Here is a 20694-nt window from a genome sequence, read left to right on the forward strand (position 1 = left end):
GGTACTTAGAGTAGCACCTTTAAGTAGAGTGGTAAAACCGAAATGATGTGTACCACAAATTTTAATGTCATTATAGGCCTTTAAAATGTCAGGAAGACTCAAAGGGAAAAGGCCCGTGTGTCTGGTTCATGAATTTTGGTCATGGACCATTTTTTTGAACCCTGTTCTTTTAGGCCTCGGTGCCTGAAACACAATTTAGGTGGAATTATTTTTTTTAATAATTGCACTTAAGTACCTGATGATCTAATGAAGACAATTTCTTAATGTGTCAAAATGAGTTATTTGTAGCTCACTTGAATCGTTTGTTGCCTTAAACTAATCTGCTTTAGGGCTCTTAAACCCAGGCATTTACACTGCAGGCTCTAGCAATGGCATTCGTTTGGAATGCTGCCTTTTGTTTACTTGCCTTCCCAGACCCTTACGGCTCCCTTTGGTCATCTGGTGTCTTCCCTAATGTGATTGGTACTCCTAGGCTCTGCAGGTAGCCCTGAGCCTTTATATGTGGGATTTACAATGGGACTCACCACCCTGGCTGCTAATGAAGGGAGGTACAGGGATTTTATTTTTTTGTTTTTTTCAATCTGTCTTCTGAAAGAGTGAAGGAAAATTGTGTTCTGGGTTTGCTAATTCTCCTTGTTTTCCATTTACTTGAATTTTTACAATTGATCTACTAACTGTGGTGCAAAATTACAAGTATTTTTGTTTAGGAGTAAGAATGTTTCATCTGGCAGCCCTTCATGTTAATCACTAGAATTGTTTATTCTCCAACCTGCAAAGAACAAAGTGGAGCCTCTGTTTAAACTCAACCAACTGGCATTTAACCTTCATCTGTTTTTGTCTTTCAGGAATTTTGACCAATTCTTTCTTTCTTTTTTTTTTTTTTTTAAGTATATGACAGGGAGCCTTGCATTTTAGTACCAGCCTTGCCATTTACTGCTTCTTCAATCTGAGTCACTTACACCCTTTCATTTCTCATCTGAAAAATTAAAAGAAATGAAAGTGTTACCAAAGCACACATGAGATCCAAAATGATGTCTCATATTCTTCTTGCCTTCTTCTCTTTTTTACTACTGAAGTACCCGTTCATTTGGTTTTTGGGTCAACCTACATTGAAAAACAAACTTGCCTGTGATGAAAATGTTTTTACCAGTAATCAAAGCAATAATTAAATATAAAGCATCAGTGTCTTTGAGCTTTCCAGGCGGTGACCCCACCATCATGTGTCCTCATGCACAGTATGTTCTTACTATTTGTGAGATTGGATTGACTTTAACCTGTAAAACTCAGTGTAGAAACTAACCAACTATCTAATACTATCAGTGGTAAAGAACCTGCCTACCAATACAGGAGCTGTAAGAGATGCAGGTTCAATCCCTGGGTCTGGAAGATCCCCTGGAGGAGGGCATGGCAATGCAGTCCAGTATTCTTGCCTGGAGAATCCCAGGGGCAGAAGAGCCTGGCGGGCTACAGTCCAAAGGGTTGCAGAGAGTCAGACATGACTGAAGTGACTTAGCATGCCCGCATGCATCAGGGTCTTAATTTTAAAAGTAATGTGCTTTGTAGATTATAACCCAGTTTTATGGGGAGAGGATTTCATTCACCCATTTTCCAATACTGAAACATGGAGCCCATTTAAAAAAATTTATTATTATTATTATTATTTTGGCTGTGCTGGGTCTTTGTTGCTGCGCATGAACTTTGTCTAGTTGCTGCAACCAGGGGCTGCTTCTCACTGCTGTGTGTGGGTTTCTCATGGCTGTGGCTTCTCTTGTTGCAGAGCATAGGCTCTAGAACACAGGTTCCAGTAGTTGTGGCATGTGAACTCTGTTGTGGCATTTGGGATTCTCCTGGACCTTGGATCAAACCCCTGTCCCCTGCATTGGCAGGTGGATTCTTAACCACTGGACCACCATAGAAGCCCTGGAGGTCATGTGTGAATTGCTGTTTATAAGGCAGTGGTTCTCAGGTGTGGTTTCAAGGTCTTCCGGGGGTTATGGGATCTCTGGATATTAGAATGAGAAGGGATACCAGCTATCATCAGGTCCAATCACTTGAGTTTCACTCAAGGATTCAGGAGACAGAGAAATGCTTGGTGACTCACCTGTCGTCACAGAACCTAAAGAGTGGCCCTCAGGGCCCACCCAAACTCCAAAGACAACCTGGCACATACTAGGGTGGCGGTGTCCTAATCACCTCTTGATGAAAAACAGAATAAAAAAAGTTTGAGAGGAGACTGTTTATTCCAAGTCTGGAATCTTAAAAATCACTGCTTGATAGTATTAGATAGTTGGTTAGTTTCGACACTGAGTTTTACAGGTTAAAGTCAATCCAGTCTCACAAATACTTAACAAGAACATACTGTGCATGAGGACACACGATGGTGGGGTCACATACCTACAGCCGGACATCCTGGAGTGTGAAGTCAAGTGGGCCTTAGGAAACATTACTAAAAACAAAGCTAGTGGAGGTGATGGGATTCCAGCTGAGGTATTTCAAATCCTAAGGGTGATGCTGTTAAAGTGCTGCACTCAATATGCCAGCAAATTTGGAAAACGCAGCAGTGGCCCCAGGACCGGAAATAGTCAGTTTCATTCCAGTCTCAAAGAAGGGCAATGCCCAAGAATGTTCAAACTGCTGTACAATTGTGTTTATTTCACATGTTAGCAAGGTTATGCTCAAAAGCCTTTAAGCTAGGCTACAGCAGTTTGTGTACCAAGAACTTCCAGATGTACAAGCTGGGTTTAGAAAAGGCAGAATTACCAAAGATCAATTTGCCAACATTCATTGGATCATGGAGAAAGCAAGGGAATACCAGAAAAACATCTGCTTCATTACTATGCAAAAACCTTTGACTGTGTGGATCACAAACTGTGGAAAATTCTTAAAGAGATGGGAACACCAGACCACCTTCCCTGTCTCCTGAGAAACCCTGTATACAGGTCAAGAAGCAGCAGTTAGAACCAGACATGGAACAACGGACTGGTTCAAAATTGGAAAAGGAGTACAGCAAGGCTGTATATTATCACACTGTGTATTTAACTTCTACATGTGAAATGCTGGGCTGGATGAAGCACAACCTGGAATCAAGATGGCTGGGAGACATATCAACAACCTCAGATATGCAGAGGATAATACTCTAATGGCAGAAAGCCAAGAGGAACTAAAGAGTCTCTAATTGAGGGTGAAAGAGGAGAGTGAAAAAAATTGGCTTGAAACTCAACATTCAAAAAACTAGGATCATGGCATCTGGTCCCATCATTTCATGGCAAATAGAAAGGGAAAAAGTGTAAGTAGTGGCAGATTTTATTTTCTTGGATTCTAAAATCACTGTGGATGGTAACTGCAACCATGAAATTAAAAGATGCTTGCTCCTTGGAAGGAAAGCTATGACAAACCTAGACAACATATTAAAAAGCAGAGACATCACTTTGCCTACAAAGGTTCATCTAGTCAAAGCTATGGTTTTTCTATTAGTCATGTACAGATGTGAGAGTTGGACCATAAAGAAGACTGAGCGCTGAAGAATTGGTGCTTTAGAATTGTGATGCTGGTGAAGATACTTAGGAGTCTCTTGGTCAGCAAGGGGACCAAACCAGTCAATCCTAAAGGAAATCAACTCTGAATATTCATTGGAAGGACTGATGCTGAAGCTGAAGTGCTAATCATTTGGCCACCTGATTGAAAGAGCCAACTCATTGGAAAAGACCCTGATGCTGAGAAACACTGAATGCAAACGGAAAATGGGGCAGCAGAGGATGAGATGGCTAGACAGTATCACCAACTTGGAGAAGACTCTTGAGAGTCCCTTGGACAGCAAGGACATCAAACCAGTCGATCCTAAAGGAAATCAATCCTGAATATTCATTGGAAGGACTGATGCTGAAGCTCTGATACTTTGGCCACCTCATGTGAAGAGCTGACTCATTAGAAAAGACCCTGATGCTGGGAAAGATTGAAGGCAGGAGGAGAAGGGGATGACAGAAGACGAGATGGTTGGATGACATAACTGACTCAATGGACATGAGTTTGAGCAGGCTCCGGGAAATGGTGAAGGACAGGGAAGCCTGATGTGCTGCAGTCCATGGGGTTGCAAAGAGTGAGACAGGACTTAGGGACTGAACAACAGCAACTGTGAAACAGTTCCTGTCCTTACAGACAGCCTAACCAGAAGATAAAACAAGTATACATATATTGCCGTGCAAGTTGCTGGGAATAAAAATGGTTTTTTAAAAAGATTTTCAGAGTTTCAACAGACTTTTTGAAGATTTCAGAGTCTGAGGGGGAGATGGATTTAAATAATAGGTCAAGTGTTCAGGTCAATTCAGGCAACTCACATTGGGAGAAAAGAAAGGAATTGAAAAATAATGAAATATTAGCAAGTTTTCCTACTATTGAGTTAGTAATTTATACAGTAGAATACCCTCCCACCACTCAGACTGATATCACTATAAATTCATTATCCCTAACCCTAAGTACAACTTAGTGATATCTTTGACTGTCCTTGACTGAGTCGGTCTCCTTCTTAAGTAATTATTTCAAAATACTCCTTTCTCTTTAAGTCTGTACCCACTGCCCTTTTCTCCACAGGCTGCTCTTCTCGCTCTTGGGAGTCCCTGAAAAGTCTCAGTAATTGCCTTGACTTGAGCTGACCTCTAAGAACAATTGATGCCAAGAGCTTTATCTCCATCCTGCTTCCCCCTAAACTTCAGAAGCATCTTATCAAATTACTGCTCGATATCCCCATTTGGATATTTCATAGCCGTCTCAAAATCAGTGTATCTAACACTTGAAAGCATCATCTTCCATTCAAAACCTCATCTTCTTCCAAAGTGCCCTTAATCAGAGAAGACACCACCATCCTCCCCAATTTGCATTTTAAAAAAACTGCTTTGGGCCAGAACATTCCCAAATGCTGAAGGAGCGTCTAGTTAAGAGGTTGCAATAATCCAAACCACTGTACTGCCTCTCATACTATTTCATACATTTCATGCCGTTGCATGAGAGATAACCTAGCCAAGCAAAAACATGACACTAAAGTAAGATGAGTCTATGTCTGATTCCTGACGTGACCACTTTTCAACTAGCCATGTGAGCTTGAGCAAATTATTAAACTTTCTAAGACTGGGTTGTGTGTGTGTATGTGTACTCAGTCGCACAGTCGTGTCTGACCCTTTGTGACCCCATGGACTGTAGCCCATCAGGCTCCTCTGTCCATGGGATTTCCCAGGCAAGAAGACTGGAGTGCGTAGCCATTTCTTTCTTCAGGGGATCTTCCCGACCCAGGGATCGAATCCACATCTCTGTCTCTTGCATGGGCAGGCAGATTCTGTACCACTGAAGCACCAGGGAAGCCCCCTTGACTTCTGTATATGCTGTGCTGTTTCATGCTTTTGAGGGATGCTTGCTTATTTTTTCAACACTCTCCTTTCCTATGTCAGTTCGGATTACATTGACAGGAAAACTCTAAATAGCAAGTTAGTAGTTTATTTCTTTCCTGCGTAAAAAGAGTTCAGAAGTAATTGTCTAAGGCTGATAAAGCAGCACTGCTGTTAGCAAGGACACCGGCTGCTGCCTTGTGGTTCTGCCACGTATGGGCTGCTTCCATCCTTTTCCTCTCTCTCGTTCTGTACACTGGCCATCTCCTCCTTCTGTACCATCCATCAGCTCATCCTTTTCAGGATGAGGGGAGAATCTCATCCTACAAGCATCTCCTTCTAGTTACTCTTTTCTTCCCCAGTGGTTCAGTGGTAAAGTATCTGCCTGCAATGCAGGAGACCCGGGTTTGATCTCTGGGTCAGGAAGGTCCCCTGGAGAAGGGAATGGCAACCAACTCCAGTATTCCTGGGCTTCCCTGGTGGCTCAGATGGTAAAAAAAAAAATCTGCCTGCAATGCAAGAAACCTGGGTTCGATTCCTAGGTTGGGAAGATCCCCTGGAGGGAGGCATGTCAACCCACTCTAGTGTTCTTGCCTGGAGAATCCCCATGAACAGAGGAGCCTGGCAGGCTGCAGTTCCCTATGGATGGAATATTAGATTGTGCTCAGGAGTGGAGGTATCAATGTTTTACTTTATCATGCACACCGTTGTTGTCGTTCCGTCTCTAAGTCATGTCCAATTCTGCAATCCCATGAACTGCAGCACACCAGGCTTCCCTGTCCTTCACTATCTTTCACTATCTTTAGTTTACCTCTTTTAGTTCCTTTATGTATATACTAGACTTTAACTCTTTTCATTAGCTGGAAAAGTTTTTCTTTTTGTTTTAGCTGTTAAATATTAATACATGGAAGTTGTATATGTTTATTAGTCAAATCTGTCAGTCTTCTCCTTTGTGATTTCCAGGCTTAGAAAGCTAAATTCTCACTATGACACCATGATAGATCTTGGTACATGATAAATATCAGTGTAAAAAATATTGTTTCCTCAGTTTTTATATGGTCTGATATGCGTGGGCATATAAATCTATTTAGGTATAGATATTTATTTATTTATTTATTTTTTTGCTATTACAAAAGTTTATTTAACAAAAAAGTAAGAAAATGTACACAACCCAATTTTTCTGGTAGTAAAATGTGGAGAGGGGACACATGGAAGCGTTGATTTCTCTGGTGAACACAGCCATTGTTCATACTCGTTCCAAGGCTTCTAACACGATGATACTATTTCCTCGTATTACCACCATTCCAATATTGTTCTGTTGCCCACTAGTTGCCATCTCCACACATTCATCTATCACAAGATTCATAAAGGGATCAAATCCCCGCAATATTCCTTGGACATGTCTGCCACCATTTAATTTCAATGATAACTTCTTGTCCATAAATTTCTTCAACTCAGGAGGGTGTGCTTTGCTCATGTCTACTCTGCAAGCTCAAAGAAGCCTCCAAACGGAATTTGAGTAGGTATAGATATTTAAATTTAATCTTTTGTCTCTGGCATTTATTTTTAGTGTCTAAGTTGTTTGTTAGATGTCACTTTTTGTATTGTTGATCCTTACTTCAGTATAATTAAATGAATAATTGCTCCTTCCCTTTATTGTTTCAGTTCACTTTAGTTCAGTCACTCAATCATGTCTGACTCTTTGTGATCCCATGGACTGCAGCACGCCGGGCCTCCCTGGCCACAACCAACTCCCAGAGTTCACTCAAACTCATGTCCATTGAGTCAGTGATGCCATCCAGCCATCCCACCCTCTGTCATCCCCTTCTTCTCCTGCCTTCATTCTTTCCCAGCATCAGGGTCTTTTCAAATGAGTCAGCTCTTCACATCAGGTGGCCAAAGTATTGGAGTTTCAGCTTCAGCATCAGTCCTTCCAGTGAACATCCAGGACTGACTTCCTTTAGGATAGACTGGTTGGAACTCCTTGCAGTCCAAGGGACTCTCAAGAGTCTTCTCCAGCACCATAGTTCAAAAGCATCAGTTCTTTGGCGCTCAACTTTCTTTATAGTCCAACTCTCACATCCATACATGACTACTGGAAAAACCATAGCTTTGACTAGATGGACCTTTGTTGGCAAAGTAATGTCTCTGCTTTTTAATATGCTATCGAGGTTGGTCATAGCTTTTCTTCCAAAGAGTAAGCGTCTTTTAATTTCATGGCTGCAGTCACTACCTGCAGTGATTTTGGAGCCCCCAAAATAAAATCTGTCACTGTTTCCACTGTTTCCCCATCTATTTGCCATGAAGTGATGACACCAGATGCCATGATCTTAGTTTTCTGAATGTCGAGTTTTAAGCCAACTTTTTCACTCTCCTCTTTCACTTTCAAGAGGCTTTTCAGTTCCTCTTCACTTTCTGCCATAAGGGTGGTGTCATCTGCATATCTGAGGTTATTGATATTTCTCCTGGCAATCTTGATTCCAGCTTGTGCTTCATCCAGCCTGGCATTTCACATGATGTACTCTGCATATAAGTTAAATAAGCAGGGTGACAATATACAGCCTTGACGTACTCCTTTCCTGATTTGGAGCCAGTCTGTTGTTCCATGTCCAGTTCTAATTGTTGCTTTTTGACCTGCCTACGGATTTCTCAGGAGGGAGGTCAGGTGGTCTAGTATTCCCATCTCTTGAAGAATTTTCCACAGTTTGTTGTGATTCACACAGTCAGTGGCTTTGGCATAGTCAATAAATCAGAAGTAGACGTTTTCCTGGAACTTTCTTGGTTTTTCAATGATCCAATGGGTGTTGTCAATTTGATCTCTGGTTCCTCTGTCTTTTCTAAATCCAGCTTTAACATCTGGAAGTTCACAGTTCACATACTGTTAAAGCCTGGCTTGGAGAATTTTGAGCATTACTTTACTAGCATGTGAAATAAGTGCAATTGTGTGGTAGTTTGCACATTCTTTGGCATTGCCTTTCTTTGGGATTGGAATGAAAACTGACCTTTTCCAGTCCTGTGGCCACTGCTGCGTTTTCCAAATTTGCTGGCATTTTGAGTGAAGCACTTTCAGGGCATCATCTTTTAGGATTTGAAATAGCTCAACTGGGATTCCATCACCTCCACTAGCTTGTTTGTAGTGAAGTGTTCCTAAGGCCCACTTCACTTCGCACTTCAGCATGTCTGGCTCTAGGTGAGTGATCACACCATCGCGATTATCTGGGTTGTGAACATCTTTTTTGTATAGTTCTTCTGTGTATTCTTGTTACCTCTTCTTAATATCTTCTGCTTCTGTTAGGTCCATACCATTTCTCTCCATATTTATTGTGCCCATCTTTGCATGAAATGTTCCCTTGGTATCTCTAATTTTCTTGACGAGATCTCCAGTCTTTCCCATTCTGTTGTTTTCCTCTATTTCTTTGCACTGATCACTGAGGAAGGCTTTCTTATCTCTCCTTGCTATTCTTTGGAACTCTGCATTCAGATGCTTATATCTTTCCTTTTCTCCTTTCGATCCTCTTCTTTTCTCAGCTATTTGTAAGGCCTCCTCAGACAAGCATTTTGCCTGCATTTCTTTTTCTTGGGGATGGTCTTGATCCCTGCCTCCTGTACAATGTCACGAACCTCTGTCCATAGTTCTTTACTCTCTCAGATCTAATCCCTTGAATCTATTTGTCACTTCCACTGTATAATCATAAGGGATTTGATTTAGGTCATACCTGAATGGTCTAGTGGTTTTCCCTACTTTCTTTAATTTAAGTCTGAATTTTGCAATAAGGAGTTCATGATCTGAGCCACAGTCAGCTCCCAGTCTTGTTTTTGCTGATCCTATAGAGCTTTTCCATCTTTGGCTGCAGAGAATATAATCAATCTGATTTTGGTATTGACCATCTGGTGATGTCCATGTGTAAATATATAAAACAATTTATTGTTTTAGAATGCCTCAATTATCGTACAATAATGCTTACACATAAAAAAAATTTTTGGACTGTCACCAATGAGCTTCTCATTCTTGTGCCAGTCCTATATTTTAAATTATTAAATTATTCAGACAGGATTTTTGAGTGCCAGAGGGCACCACAACAGGTGCTGTGATTTCAGTAACAGGCAAAACCCAAAAAATATTGTCCGTACTTTCAATGTAGTTTAAAATTTAGGAAGAAAGACAAGCATTAAAACAATTGATCATAACAACATAACATAAAACAACAGATTACATAGCTCAAAAGTGAATTAAATGTTGAGAAGGAGATGAAAAAGGTTCTTTGAGAGCTTTCAGCAAAGGGCTGAGGGAATTAGGGAAGCAGTGCTTCAGAGAGGATCTGGAAGGATGAGGGGATTTCACTAGGCAGAAGTGAAAGGATAAGTGGTTTCACAGCAGAGGGAACAGAAGTGTCTAAGATTGGTCAGCTTTCCAGAGCCCAGCATTCAGGAAGAGAACATTGCAAAATAAGACTGGAGAGGTAGGCAGGGATATTTACATTATTGATTTTTATCCTCAACAGTATAAGACTTCGACGGTCTTTAGCAAAGAGCTGGTGATTGTATTTCACTTGATGCGGAATAGTGATTGGAGAGTGCTAGAGAGGAGGCAAGGAGAGCAACTAGGGACGTTGGTCCTGTCTATTGGCAGGAGGCCTCAGCTCCTACCCATGAGGGCCTCTCTACGGAGTGGCTTGGGTGTCTGTACAACACAGTGGTTGCCCTCTCTTAGAGCAAGCAATTCAAGAGGTCAGGGAAGAATCTGCAATATCTTTTTTTTTTTTGTAAACTCCATGTGAAACATGGTAGAGGGAATCAACAATTCCAGAATTCAACTGATTACTTGATTTGGAGTATTTCCCAGTTTTGGGTTTTTTTTTTTTTTTAATTTTTATTGGTGTATAATTGATTTACAATGTTGTATTAGTTTCAGGTGTACAGCGAAGTGAATCAGTTACATATATATGTATATCCACTTTTTTTTTTTAGTATTCTTTTCCCATATAAGCCATTACAGAGTATTTAATAGAATTCCCTGTGCTATACTGTAGAGTCTTATTAGTTTTCTATTTTATATATAAGAAACTGCAATATCTTTTATGACCTTGGAAATCACACATTGTCACCTATTCTGTATTTTACTGGTCATGTAAGTCAGCCCTGATTCGACGTGGGAGTGGATTACACAGGAGGTGGGAACCATGGGGCCCATTGGAGGATGGCTGCCACATCCTAGATCCTGCAGAACTACCACATTTCATTGCTGGGCGGAGTATTATGGGAGTGCAGAGGGAACTAAGGAGCAGCATAGGGAAGGAGGAAAACCAGAGAGCTGTGAGATGAAACCCAGCAGAAGGAAAGGAAATTTCAAGAAATATACTCAGGACATGTTAGACGAGAACCCAAAAAAATGTTCACTGGATTTAATGACAATGAACAAAAGCTCTTTCTTCATTTAACATTTATTTGGCTCACCTCCCCTTGTAACATTTTTCAAAAAGATGTTTTCCCCATCTTTTCTCTGATAATCTTCCTTATTATGAATGTTTTCACAATGTTCCCCCCAAATTTTACTGTTCTTTTGATTGGAATTGTGTTATTATTTTGTTTGAGAAACAAGTATTTTTACAATTAGCTTTCTCTGTAAGAAACGCAGCATATTTCTCTGTGTGTAAATTTTCACTTATGTCATCCAACTCACCTTTGGCAATTGAAAAAATGATGTTCTCACAGATCTGTCATTAAGACGAGTCCTGTGCGTTCTTCATGTTGTCCGGTTGTGAATGGGATCTTTTCCCTTCCCCCAGTGTAACCATAGTGTCTTCAGTCTGGAAATGGATTACTTTTACCTCTCATTTTACGGATAAGGAAAGACGCCCAGAAAAGACAGGCGACTTGGCTACGGCCGAAGGGTTGGGAACCACAGATCTTAAACATCCAACTTGTATTATCCTGCGTTACTAGGAAATCAAGTTGCTTACTTAGCTGGTCATACCTTGTTAAAATTACTACTCCCTGAACTATCAGTTTCTTTGTATCAGATTTCAAAGTAGCAGCAATCATTTCATACCACACCTCCAATTTTTAGCATCATTGTTTTGAAATACAGTGTCATTCCTGGAGGAACTTCAGTTCATCTCCATTCAATTCTCCCAAGACCTGATTCCTACCAGACAGGAACTATTTCTTCTTTGAGGTCTAAATAAACCTAACAACCTATTGCACTGAATAAATATTTAATGAAGATTGAACATTTCCTCTGTGGTGGATCAATTACTCTTGCTGACTCTCTGAGGAAAGCTTTTTTTTTTTAATGTCATGTAGTAGGTTAAGAAATTTGTTTTTCTGAGTATTGTTATTAGTGACAAAGTTTGTTTCAGTGATATAAAAAGTCATGTCCCTTTGGTTTTTTCAGTTATCTGTTCTTCTTGATTTATATGTGCAGTTTGAATTTTTATGTTATCTCATATACAAATCTGAGATTCATTGACCTGGTAGCGTGCAATAAAGTCATTTGCTGTAAGAGTTGGTTTATTTTTTGCTTTTAGAATTTGTAGTATTTGGAGCTCTAAAAGTGAAAACCATTTGCTAATGAGGTATAAGGATAGTTAGATATTTTTATTGATAAATAGCTCCAAAAACATGAATAACTTTTCTTTGAATCAACAAAAATTTGTATTTCTTGTATTTTTAACTATCAGGGCCATATAATTAATTTTATTCTTTTAAACTTCTCTTAACTGATATTAGGTTTAAGTGAAATACATTTATATTTGCCTGTGGAGTCTCTAAATTTATAAAGTTAATGAATAACATGAAAGTTTTCATATTATAAAATCAGAATTACTATAGTGGATTCATTTAGGGCAAGTTGTTAATGTGGCATTCAGATGGAATTTATCAGAATCAATTAGAAGAACAAAGCCCTGTCACTGAAATGAAAATAGAAAGCAATGAGTAAGTAGGGAAAAGAGTGTATATGTTTTTCATCTTCTCTGTATATTAGCAAGCATATGAACATAATTTTGAAATAGGAAGTTCATGCCCAGTGACAAAATGTTCTCCATGTTTAAGGAGTAACTTCACTGTTTCCCATCTGATAACTTCTGCTACCTTTATTTCAACTTAAATAACTGTTGACATTGTTTGGCATTTATTTTACTAGAGGAAAATTGTGTGTGTGGATGTCAGTTATAGTACAAATTTGATAACAAGTGTAGAATAAATCAGTTGAGTCATAGTGGTCTGCTATCTGTTCTTAAGGTCTTTCTGACCCAGGAGTCTGTGACCTGTGAAATCTCCACATTTTTGGATTTGCTAAGACATTTTACAATCAAGGGCTTAAATTTACATGAACATCACTACAGGAAGTTGGCTGATGTAGCCCAAGATGTAATGGATATCAAAGTATAAATTGGGAAAAGTTTAAGAAGTTCTGACAATCAACATGGGTGAGAAGAAAAAGGCTTAAGCTGAAGTTTCTTTCTTCTACAACTTATTACAGCAAAGAGAACCTGAAATTTAACCTGGTGTTTTCAATGCTCTGATTATTACAACAGCATTCCGTTTTGTGAAAGCATTGCCAAGAAAACCCTGAGTTACAAACTGTTCTCGCATCTGATTGGAAAGGGCATATGAGTTGTTTATAAGGTACTGAAGATCCAAAGCTGCACAGATGAAGGTTGAGGCTTAGGGGGGAGGGTTCGAGTCAGGGAAGGGAAGCTTCCTAGACATTACAGCTCTGTCCAGAGGCCAAATGGGAGATAAATCACTGCTGGCCACCTCTCTTATTATTGAAATGGTTCAGCCCTGGGGTTTAACTGAAGGCCTTACAGGGTTTTGAAGTGCAAATGGGATGGCGAAGGGTAAACCCTTTTAGGGTTTCATTTTGATGGATTTTTTTCCTGTGTGGATTTCTGGCACTGACTGTGATCTGGAAGAGGCCCTGAAAAAAGGAAAAGTTTTGTTTTGTTTTTGATCCATCAGGCAATAAGAACTTTCCACGGGGGTGTACTTTTCTTGCGTGCAGTATTGATCCTATTATGTCTTAAAGTAGGCCTTTTAATTGGGTCTTCTTTTTTTACTTTCTGCCGTGGAACTGTCATTTCAAGGTCACGTCTCTCTTTTGATATTAATGCCAAAATTTGAGAGTGTTGAATGAGGTGGCGTTTTTTGGATCAGGGTTCTAGGGGGACAACTTAGGGTCAGTGTGTGTTAAACAAAGCTGTCTAGTTAAAGATCATCCATATTAGAACAAGTCCTTTCATATTGATAAGCAGTCTATAATTACTTAATCTTTTTCCCATTGATCTACCTAATTGTATGCGTTCATTTAATTATTTTATATACATATGTTTTTCCAGTATTAAAATAAGGATCAGAAAATTCTGACATTGTGAAATATTTGTGTTGTTTGTACAGGTACACTGAAGTGTTTGAGGAAATAAGGGAGACATAAGATAATGTTAAAGAAAAAGATATGTTGATTTATCAAGTTAAAAAGTTTTCTTTTACCCTACAAATATTCTACATGCAAGAGATAAAATAAAATATCTTTTAAATTTTATTTTTTCTAGTAAAGTAGGGATGAGTCATTAGTTTCTCCAAAGAGAAAGAAGTGTGACTTAAAAGTTTTTTGTGCAAATTTTTTTTAAAAAATTAAAATATTTGTATTAAAGAAATGCCATTATAAATGGTGACATTTCTTCTTAGAAATAAGGCTGACAGACTTTTCTCAAGCATTTGGCTCTTTATTTTAGATTTAACAAAGGTATTTGTATCATTTACCCTGCTTGAAAATGATAATGCATTTAGGTGCAGCAGAGTTCTGTGTTGCTTGATATCTATTATAAAAAGGGCTTGTTAATCTTCATAATTGACATTGATCACAATGTTCTTAATTGCTCTCCAAGTCAGTTTTTGTTTTTCTGTTCTAAAATTTCCCTTCATTGTATTTATTTAATGTTAGAAATTTAAAATTAAATTTAAATGTTAGAATTTAAATTTGCCTTTTGCTGCATGAAGATTTTAAATAAGATGCTTTTAAAAATGAAAAGCAACCTGCCCTCTGCCCCAAACCTAGATGGTATCAAGCAGAGTCCCCTGCATCTACAGCATCCATTCGTTGCTGGGAGATGTTAATATGACCTTTTCTTTGTTGAAAAAGAGAGCTGTAGTCTTTCCCAGAATCCTCTTGTTAATAGTCTCTTTAACCCAAGTTGGAGGTTGTCTGATGAATGAATGGTGAGCTTTCTTTTATGAGCTACACATATTGTTGACATTGTGTCACACTGCTTTTTAATTTCTAATGTGTTTTTAATTTGCAAAGTATGTGTATCCTTTCACAGCAGTAGCACTGAGCAGTAGCATTTTGGAATCTAGACATTGCTTTAGGCAGATGAGTTGGGTCAGGCTTAAGGATGCTGTATCATAAGGCTTAGATTTACTGAAACACACTTGTGAATGAATTTCACTTTGAATATTGTTGAATGAAAGAAGATACTGAGAAAGGCTTTTCCCCCACAAGAACTTCTCTTGCCTCTTGGCAAGTGAATTGCCCCAATATAAAAGCGTTGAGGGGGGAAAAGTGAGCCGCAGAGTGAAAAGGCAATCCACAAATAATCACTCTTTTCTGCCTTTGATTGTGTCAGATTTTTTTGTGTGTGTGGCAGTTGTTTTCTTTCTCGCTTAGAAGAGGTTTATGGTCCAGTGTCTGTCAAGTCAGACCCTGTCTTAAGGTTGCAGTTGTATTTCTCTCTGGAGTTCCTAGAGGTGATGTTATCTTTTGTTCACTCAGCAGTGTGGTCATTCCTGGGAGCATCTGTCACTTTAGGCATTACAAGATGGATGGGTCTCCAGTGAACTGCTGGTTGAGGCAAATGGTGAAAATAAGAAAAGACAAGGGGTTTCAGGGTCTGCAGAGAGGACAGACAACAAGGAAATACTGCTAGAAATCAAGAGTAAGCTGAGCAATAGAGGAAGCGAGAGCAAAGATGGATCGTGTGTCCTTTTATAAACATCTTGGAGAGCAGAGTCTCGGGGTGGCTGCTGTGATCTGAAGGCGACATCTTCGATATGGTAAACAGTTCTGTGCTTTGGATTTTCAAAATGTGTTTGGATATATTTTTTTTTAAGTGTGGGGAAAATGTTGGGAAATTACAATAATATAGAATGTTTTATGTAAGGACTTTGCTGTTTGGATGTGGTAATAATTTACAAATTCTTTTACTGGTAAAATTTTCTTTGTATGTAGTTTTTGTTATGCTTTCCTTCCTCTTTTTGTTTTCTTTCTTATAAGCATTTGAGCATCTGCAGATAATAAAATGTTTGAAAAGTTTCAGCTACATAACTAACATCCTAACTGTTCAATGAAGCTTCTTTGACATTTTTGCAGGGGAATTCTGAAAATCCTGTGCTCATGCCTTAGGGAGATTGAAGCAGATAGTAAGTTATTTTAAGTAAATTTCCACTTTAATCAGCTCTTTGAGGAGAAAAATATACTTGTTATCAATCTGTGAGAGCAAGATGGAGATTTTGTATTATAGTTAGAAATTTGTTTTGTTGGTGAAAGTCAAGATTTGTGAATGCCGGCTGATCAAGAGTACCTTCTGTGGTAGAGAAGGGACAGGAAGGAGGTTAGCAAGCAGTAAGAAAAGGGAAGGAGGGAAAAGTATGTGGTTGAAAAAAAATGATTTTGTCAAACTTTTTGGCATTCGTCTATGAAAAAAACCGTAGGTTGAAAGGCAAAGAAATTAAGATGATTAGAAGCTTTAAGCTATACAAATGGTGGAGTATCTTCCTTCTCTATGGGTGTAAATAATAGATGAAAGAGTAAGAGTGACAACAAAGGATCAGGTCGTTTAAGAGAATGTGTGCAGCCTGAATAGGGGTCTGTGGCCCGGGGCCAAAGGTCTTAGCTTTGAGTGTAATTAGAAGAAAATACAAAAATGTCATTACTAGCAGGTGAAGTGTGCAGCACGTGGCCAAAAATTAGCAATTTTAGACTCTGAAGCCACTGGAATTGGATTACTGACCTTTTTTTTTTTTTTTTTCTTAAATCATTAAGGTCCTTGTGAAGTCATATAGTTTCATTGGCAGTAATGCAGTTTGACCTTGCTGACCATATCGGGTAATCTTAGGTTCGGATGGAGGGAGCAAGACTCTTGACTCACAAAAAGATGTCTACTTGTGGGTGGGTGGATGGGTGGGTGTGAAATGCATGAGATTGAAAATCCAGGTCTTGCATTTTTAATTGTGCTTTTGCCTGAAGACATTCTTCTGACTGTAAGGGAGGTAAGATATTTTTATTTCAAAATCTAAAATGGTTCTTTTCTCTCTTTCAAGTTGTCCTAAAAGGAAAATAAAGTGAAAGCTTTTTTTAAAGAAAATATACATTGATATTACTTTACATATTTTAGTACCGTAAATATGCATTGAAACTAGTATATTCTTTAAAAAATCCTCTTTTATTTTCTCTTTAGACATAATAACAAAATAGAAACACTTCTAAGTTATGTATAAAAATCAGTGAAAAATAGTTCTTATTTCATTTTCTGCTTCGGACTATATTTTCTTGTATATTGACTATAATCCACTTAGCAGAAGAATATGTTCACTGTAATTTTCAACCAGTTATATGCAATTATAATTATTTAGTTTAATTTCTTCTAGGAATACACTAATCAAAGGGATAGGAAACAGTAGTTGCTTTTATTCTTGCAGGCTTTGTTTGTTGGAAATTATTAAACCGTTCATTTCAAAAAGTTGAAAAATAATTTTAATCAATATTGGTTATGTCTTAAATTTTTGATATTTCTTTAAGAAGATAAATTTTGGTCTAGCACCAGAAATTATAAAACTCAAACTCCTTTGAGTGAGGAAATTATCTTTCACCAATTTCTCTCCTAAAAATAAAAATAATCTGTGGGCTTTAAGCATTATGGTAACACCTGTCCAAAATGCAGACTTAACAGATTTATTCCAATTACATTTAGTAGGGGGAGATCTTAAAAAGGAATTACTTCCAGGTATGTAAAGAGTGATCATCTGGGAAAAGAGGAATATTGTATTTGCCCTTGGTAATCTATATGGAATTGTGTAAGACTGATAAATTTTTTAGTTGCAATATTTGTAGAATTGTAAATATTTAAGTTACTGTATTGTGGAATATAATGCGTTTGGAAATTAGCTCATGTCTTTATGTATATATTATTTTTTGTTTTTGCAGGTACAAAAAAGCTTTAATCAAGTAAAATCTAGGCAACAGGCTCCCTGAAGTGTTGACAGCCCAACTAAATCATGAACATGGTTCAAAAATGTTAATAAATAAACCAAGGTATTGTACAATTATAATATGCCCCCCCATCCAAATCTTGCATGGTCAAATTCTGGGGTGGGAACATTTTAGAATCTAAATAAAGCTCCTGTCTTTGGCTCTTAAACTGATGAAGCAGATATTTCTATGAGCTCCACTCCTGTTTTCTCTCCTCTTTGCTTTCCCTTCCCCTCCCCCATCCTCGCCACCAAAAAAAAAAACCCAAAACAAAACACTTTCTCAGCTTTAAGGTTTTTCTTTTTTCTTACAACAGCCTTTGTGTTATATTTCCTGCATACCTAAATTAAGACAATAAGAATTCAGCTCTTGGTTCTTTGTTGACTGTGGTTTTATCTTTCAACTTGTCTAACAAGAGAGACATCAGATTATTGGCCTCCGCAGAGAAGACCAAACAGCCTCTAGTAACTGCGTGTATTTACATTTTTTAATCATATACCCTGAGATGTATGTTTTAAAAGTTTTATAAAAGTTTTCTGTTTCTATTTTTGGAAGCCTTTGAATGCAAGGAGGGGGAGAAAGGTGATCCTGTCCTTTTCCCCTTCTATGTCAAAGAAAATAAAAAATCCTCTTAGAATTAAGAGTTTAGGGACACTGCTTAGGTAACTCTTGACTGTCAGGGCATAACCAACACGGGCTCCCTCCTTTTGGAAGTTACAATGTACTTAAATAGCCTGGTATTTCCAAGGGCCAAAGATCTTTTCCTCTTTTATGACCCGTCGTATCCTTTTGAGGCCAAAAAGAACAAGAGGGGTCATTGCCACTTCAGCTTGGTTCCTGTTGTTCCTGCGTGGTGACCACGCAGATCCTGAAACCTAGTACTGGCTTAACATTTGGGCCTGGAACATCTGGAAAGTGGCCCAAGAGGGAGACACTGTTGGGTTTTGTTACACCAGGTGCTAGGAGGAAGCCTCAGTCGCCTTTTTGATATGGGAGCAAATTCTGTGGGCCCTGGAGTTAGGCTTCAACAATTGAAAAGGTCAAAGGACAGCTGAGTGGGGTCAGTGAGACACCATGGGGTGTATTTTGTTACTGAGTAAAAGGAGCAGCCTCCTAAAACCTTCAAGGATTCTCTTGAAAATCTTGTGTTGTGAAAAGGTTTTATGAGTCTCATGGCAAAAACTCCTGATTTATCTAAGGAATGCTTGCTTTTGCCTAATGGAAGGATAATCCTTACCAAATGTTGGCAACGACTATAAGAGTCAATATAGGTCTGAAAGAACAGTTAGGGTTTGAAGTGTACTTTGCTTTCCAAAATGTTTATCATTTTAATGTTTGTCTCTCAGTGAAGAATTTTACACTGTTGAAATATCACCTTTTTGTTTCCTTGGAGCAGAAAGTGGCAGGAGTTGGGGGTGGGGAGAGGTGGGTAAGCAACTAGTTTACATTAATTTTAAAATCATTCTAACAAGCTTTTGACTGACCCCAAAGCAGAATAGTATAAACCTTTAAAAACACCAAAACTTAACTCTGGAAAGTTCTTTGAGTTTATTTTAACATAAAAGGAATAAACGGTTCATGAAGTGTCATTTACTTTTGGATTACAGAATTTTTGTTTTTTAATTTAGTTGTATTGCATAGAAATGGGTATCAGCCGATGAATAACCTTAAGCGTGGGGTTTCTCCCTGACTGTGCTTCTGGTACATCTTGTAGTAGTAAGGAGAAAACCAATGTCAGAGTCAAGAGGGGAGAAGAAGAAAAGAGAATAGAAATACAGAATTTTCTCTTTAGAGGGAAATGGAGAAAGAGGCGGCGGGGGTGGGGTGGTGGGGTGGAAATCTGCATGTGGGAAGAACTTTCTTTGCCATGACCTCAAGATACCACTTACATAATTGTGGAGACTTTCCAAAGATGTTGCCACCTGGCAGACATGTCGTAAAAGTCAGGAATTTGGCAATATTTTGATGTCCCAGTTTATATACTCTATACATGTACATAGACATAGAGTGTGTGTATTGCCATCTGTGTTGTAAAGGGGAAAAGATAAAGTGATGAGTAGTACAGAATAGGCTTTGTTAAGCATTTTCTTGCTCATTGATAACTTTACAATAAGTTTGAATTACTTGTGTGTGTGATTTTTTAATGCTTTAAAATAAGTTTTTGTTTTAAAGCCACATGCACATAAACGTAAGGCTTAGTGAGGCAGTGTGCGCTGTGTCTATTTTCCCAAGGCTAAAGTGCTTTCAACAACTAATTTAGAAACCTAAGTGTAGTGGCTGATAATTGCCTAGAGAAAACCCACAGCTGTTTAAGTAGCGCTGAAACTGCAGCAAAACTGACAAATAGAATTAACAATGTTAATACGATAAGAAGATGGAAAGATAGGGCAAATGACAGTGGAAAGATGAAGGAAGCAAGAATAACGCATCCATACAAGAACTGAATGTTCACAGTGGCTTTGCATATCCAGTGCTTTTTCCTTTATGCTAAGCCCTTCTTTTATTAGTCTCTAAATCACCAGCAGAATGAGTGTTTGCAAGTTAAACAATTCAGATACGTGTGTGTTCAGTCCCTCATTCATCTGATTTTGAAGGAAGATGTTGCAGTAGCAGCTAAGAAAATCAATCAGATTTTGCTTTACTAAGGCACAGTTTTATTCGTGGTGCTTTTAAAAAGTGCATTTTAAATGTATTTCTCTCTATCATTACATGAATGGGAATTTCTTTACCCCTCTTTGTACCCTTATGATTCTTATCAGTCAACTACATACATTACAAAGGAGACCAAAACCCTGTTTTTGGATTTAGTGACCCAGTATTACCAAAACAAAACAAAAAACCTGCAGAAGTCTTTAAGGTGTTCTTACTAATTATATTTATCGGGCTAATGTTCTTTGCCTGCTTTCCAAACAGAATGGGGGCAGGTAAATAAAGAAAAATTAGGTGAATGTTATATGGAAATTATTGAACCATCTGTGTTCTTCCCACTCTACTGGTTGAAGCATCCTATGACATTTGGAAAATTATTGTAATATCTTTTGAAATTCTACTCTGCATTTGGGAAATTGA

General features: G+C 38.4%; 2 protein-coding genes across 9 annotated transcripts in view; one reads left to right on the forward strand and one right to left on the reverse strand.

The window, feature by feature from the left end:
- Positions 1–20694, forward strand: part of GREB1L (GREB1 like retinoic acid receptor coactivator) — a 246922-nt gene that overhangs the window by 106428 nt on the left and 119800 nt on the right. For 6 of the 8 annotated variants that reach the window (XM_044934471.2, XM_025273445.2, XM_025273447.2 and 3 more), the window contains one exon: positions 17581–17688. The gene's annotated coding sequence lies outside the window, so the exon portion shown is untranslated. Of the gene's footprint in view, positions 1–14595; positions 15432–16627; positions 16647–17580; positions 17689–20694 lie in introns of those variants that run through there. The other 2 variants (XM_044934470.1, XM_044934472.1) reach the window with 2 other exon arrangements.
- On the reverse strand, positions 6503–6852 carry LOC112581421 (small nuclear ribonucleoprotein G-like). The gene has a single exon (XM_044934475.1). The coding sequence runs from the start codon at positions 6850–6852 to the stop codon at positions 6622–6624; it is 231 nt and encodes a 76-aa protein (XP_044790410.1). The 3' UTR covers positions 6503–6621.

This window comes from Bubalus bubalis, chromosome 22 (assembly GCF_019923935.1).
Source record: "Bubalus bubalis isolate 160015118507 breed Murrah chromosome 22, NDDB_SH_1, whole genome shotgun sequence".
Lineage (NCBI taxonomy): Eukaryota > Metazoa > Chordata > Mammalia > Artiodactyla > Bovidae > Bubalus > Bubalus bubalis.

Bases quoted from the DNA above. Each gene is read 5' to 3' on its own strand.
- LOC112581421 (XM_044934475.1), bottom strand. From the start codon at position 6,852: ATGAGCAAAGCACACCCTCCTGAGTTGAAGAAATTTATGGACAAGAAG.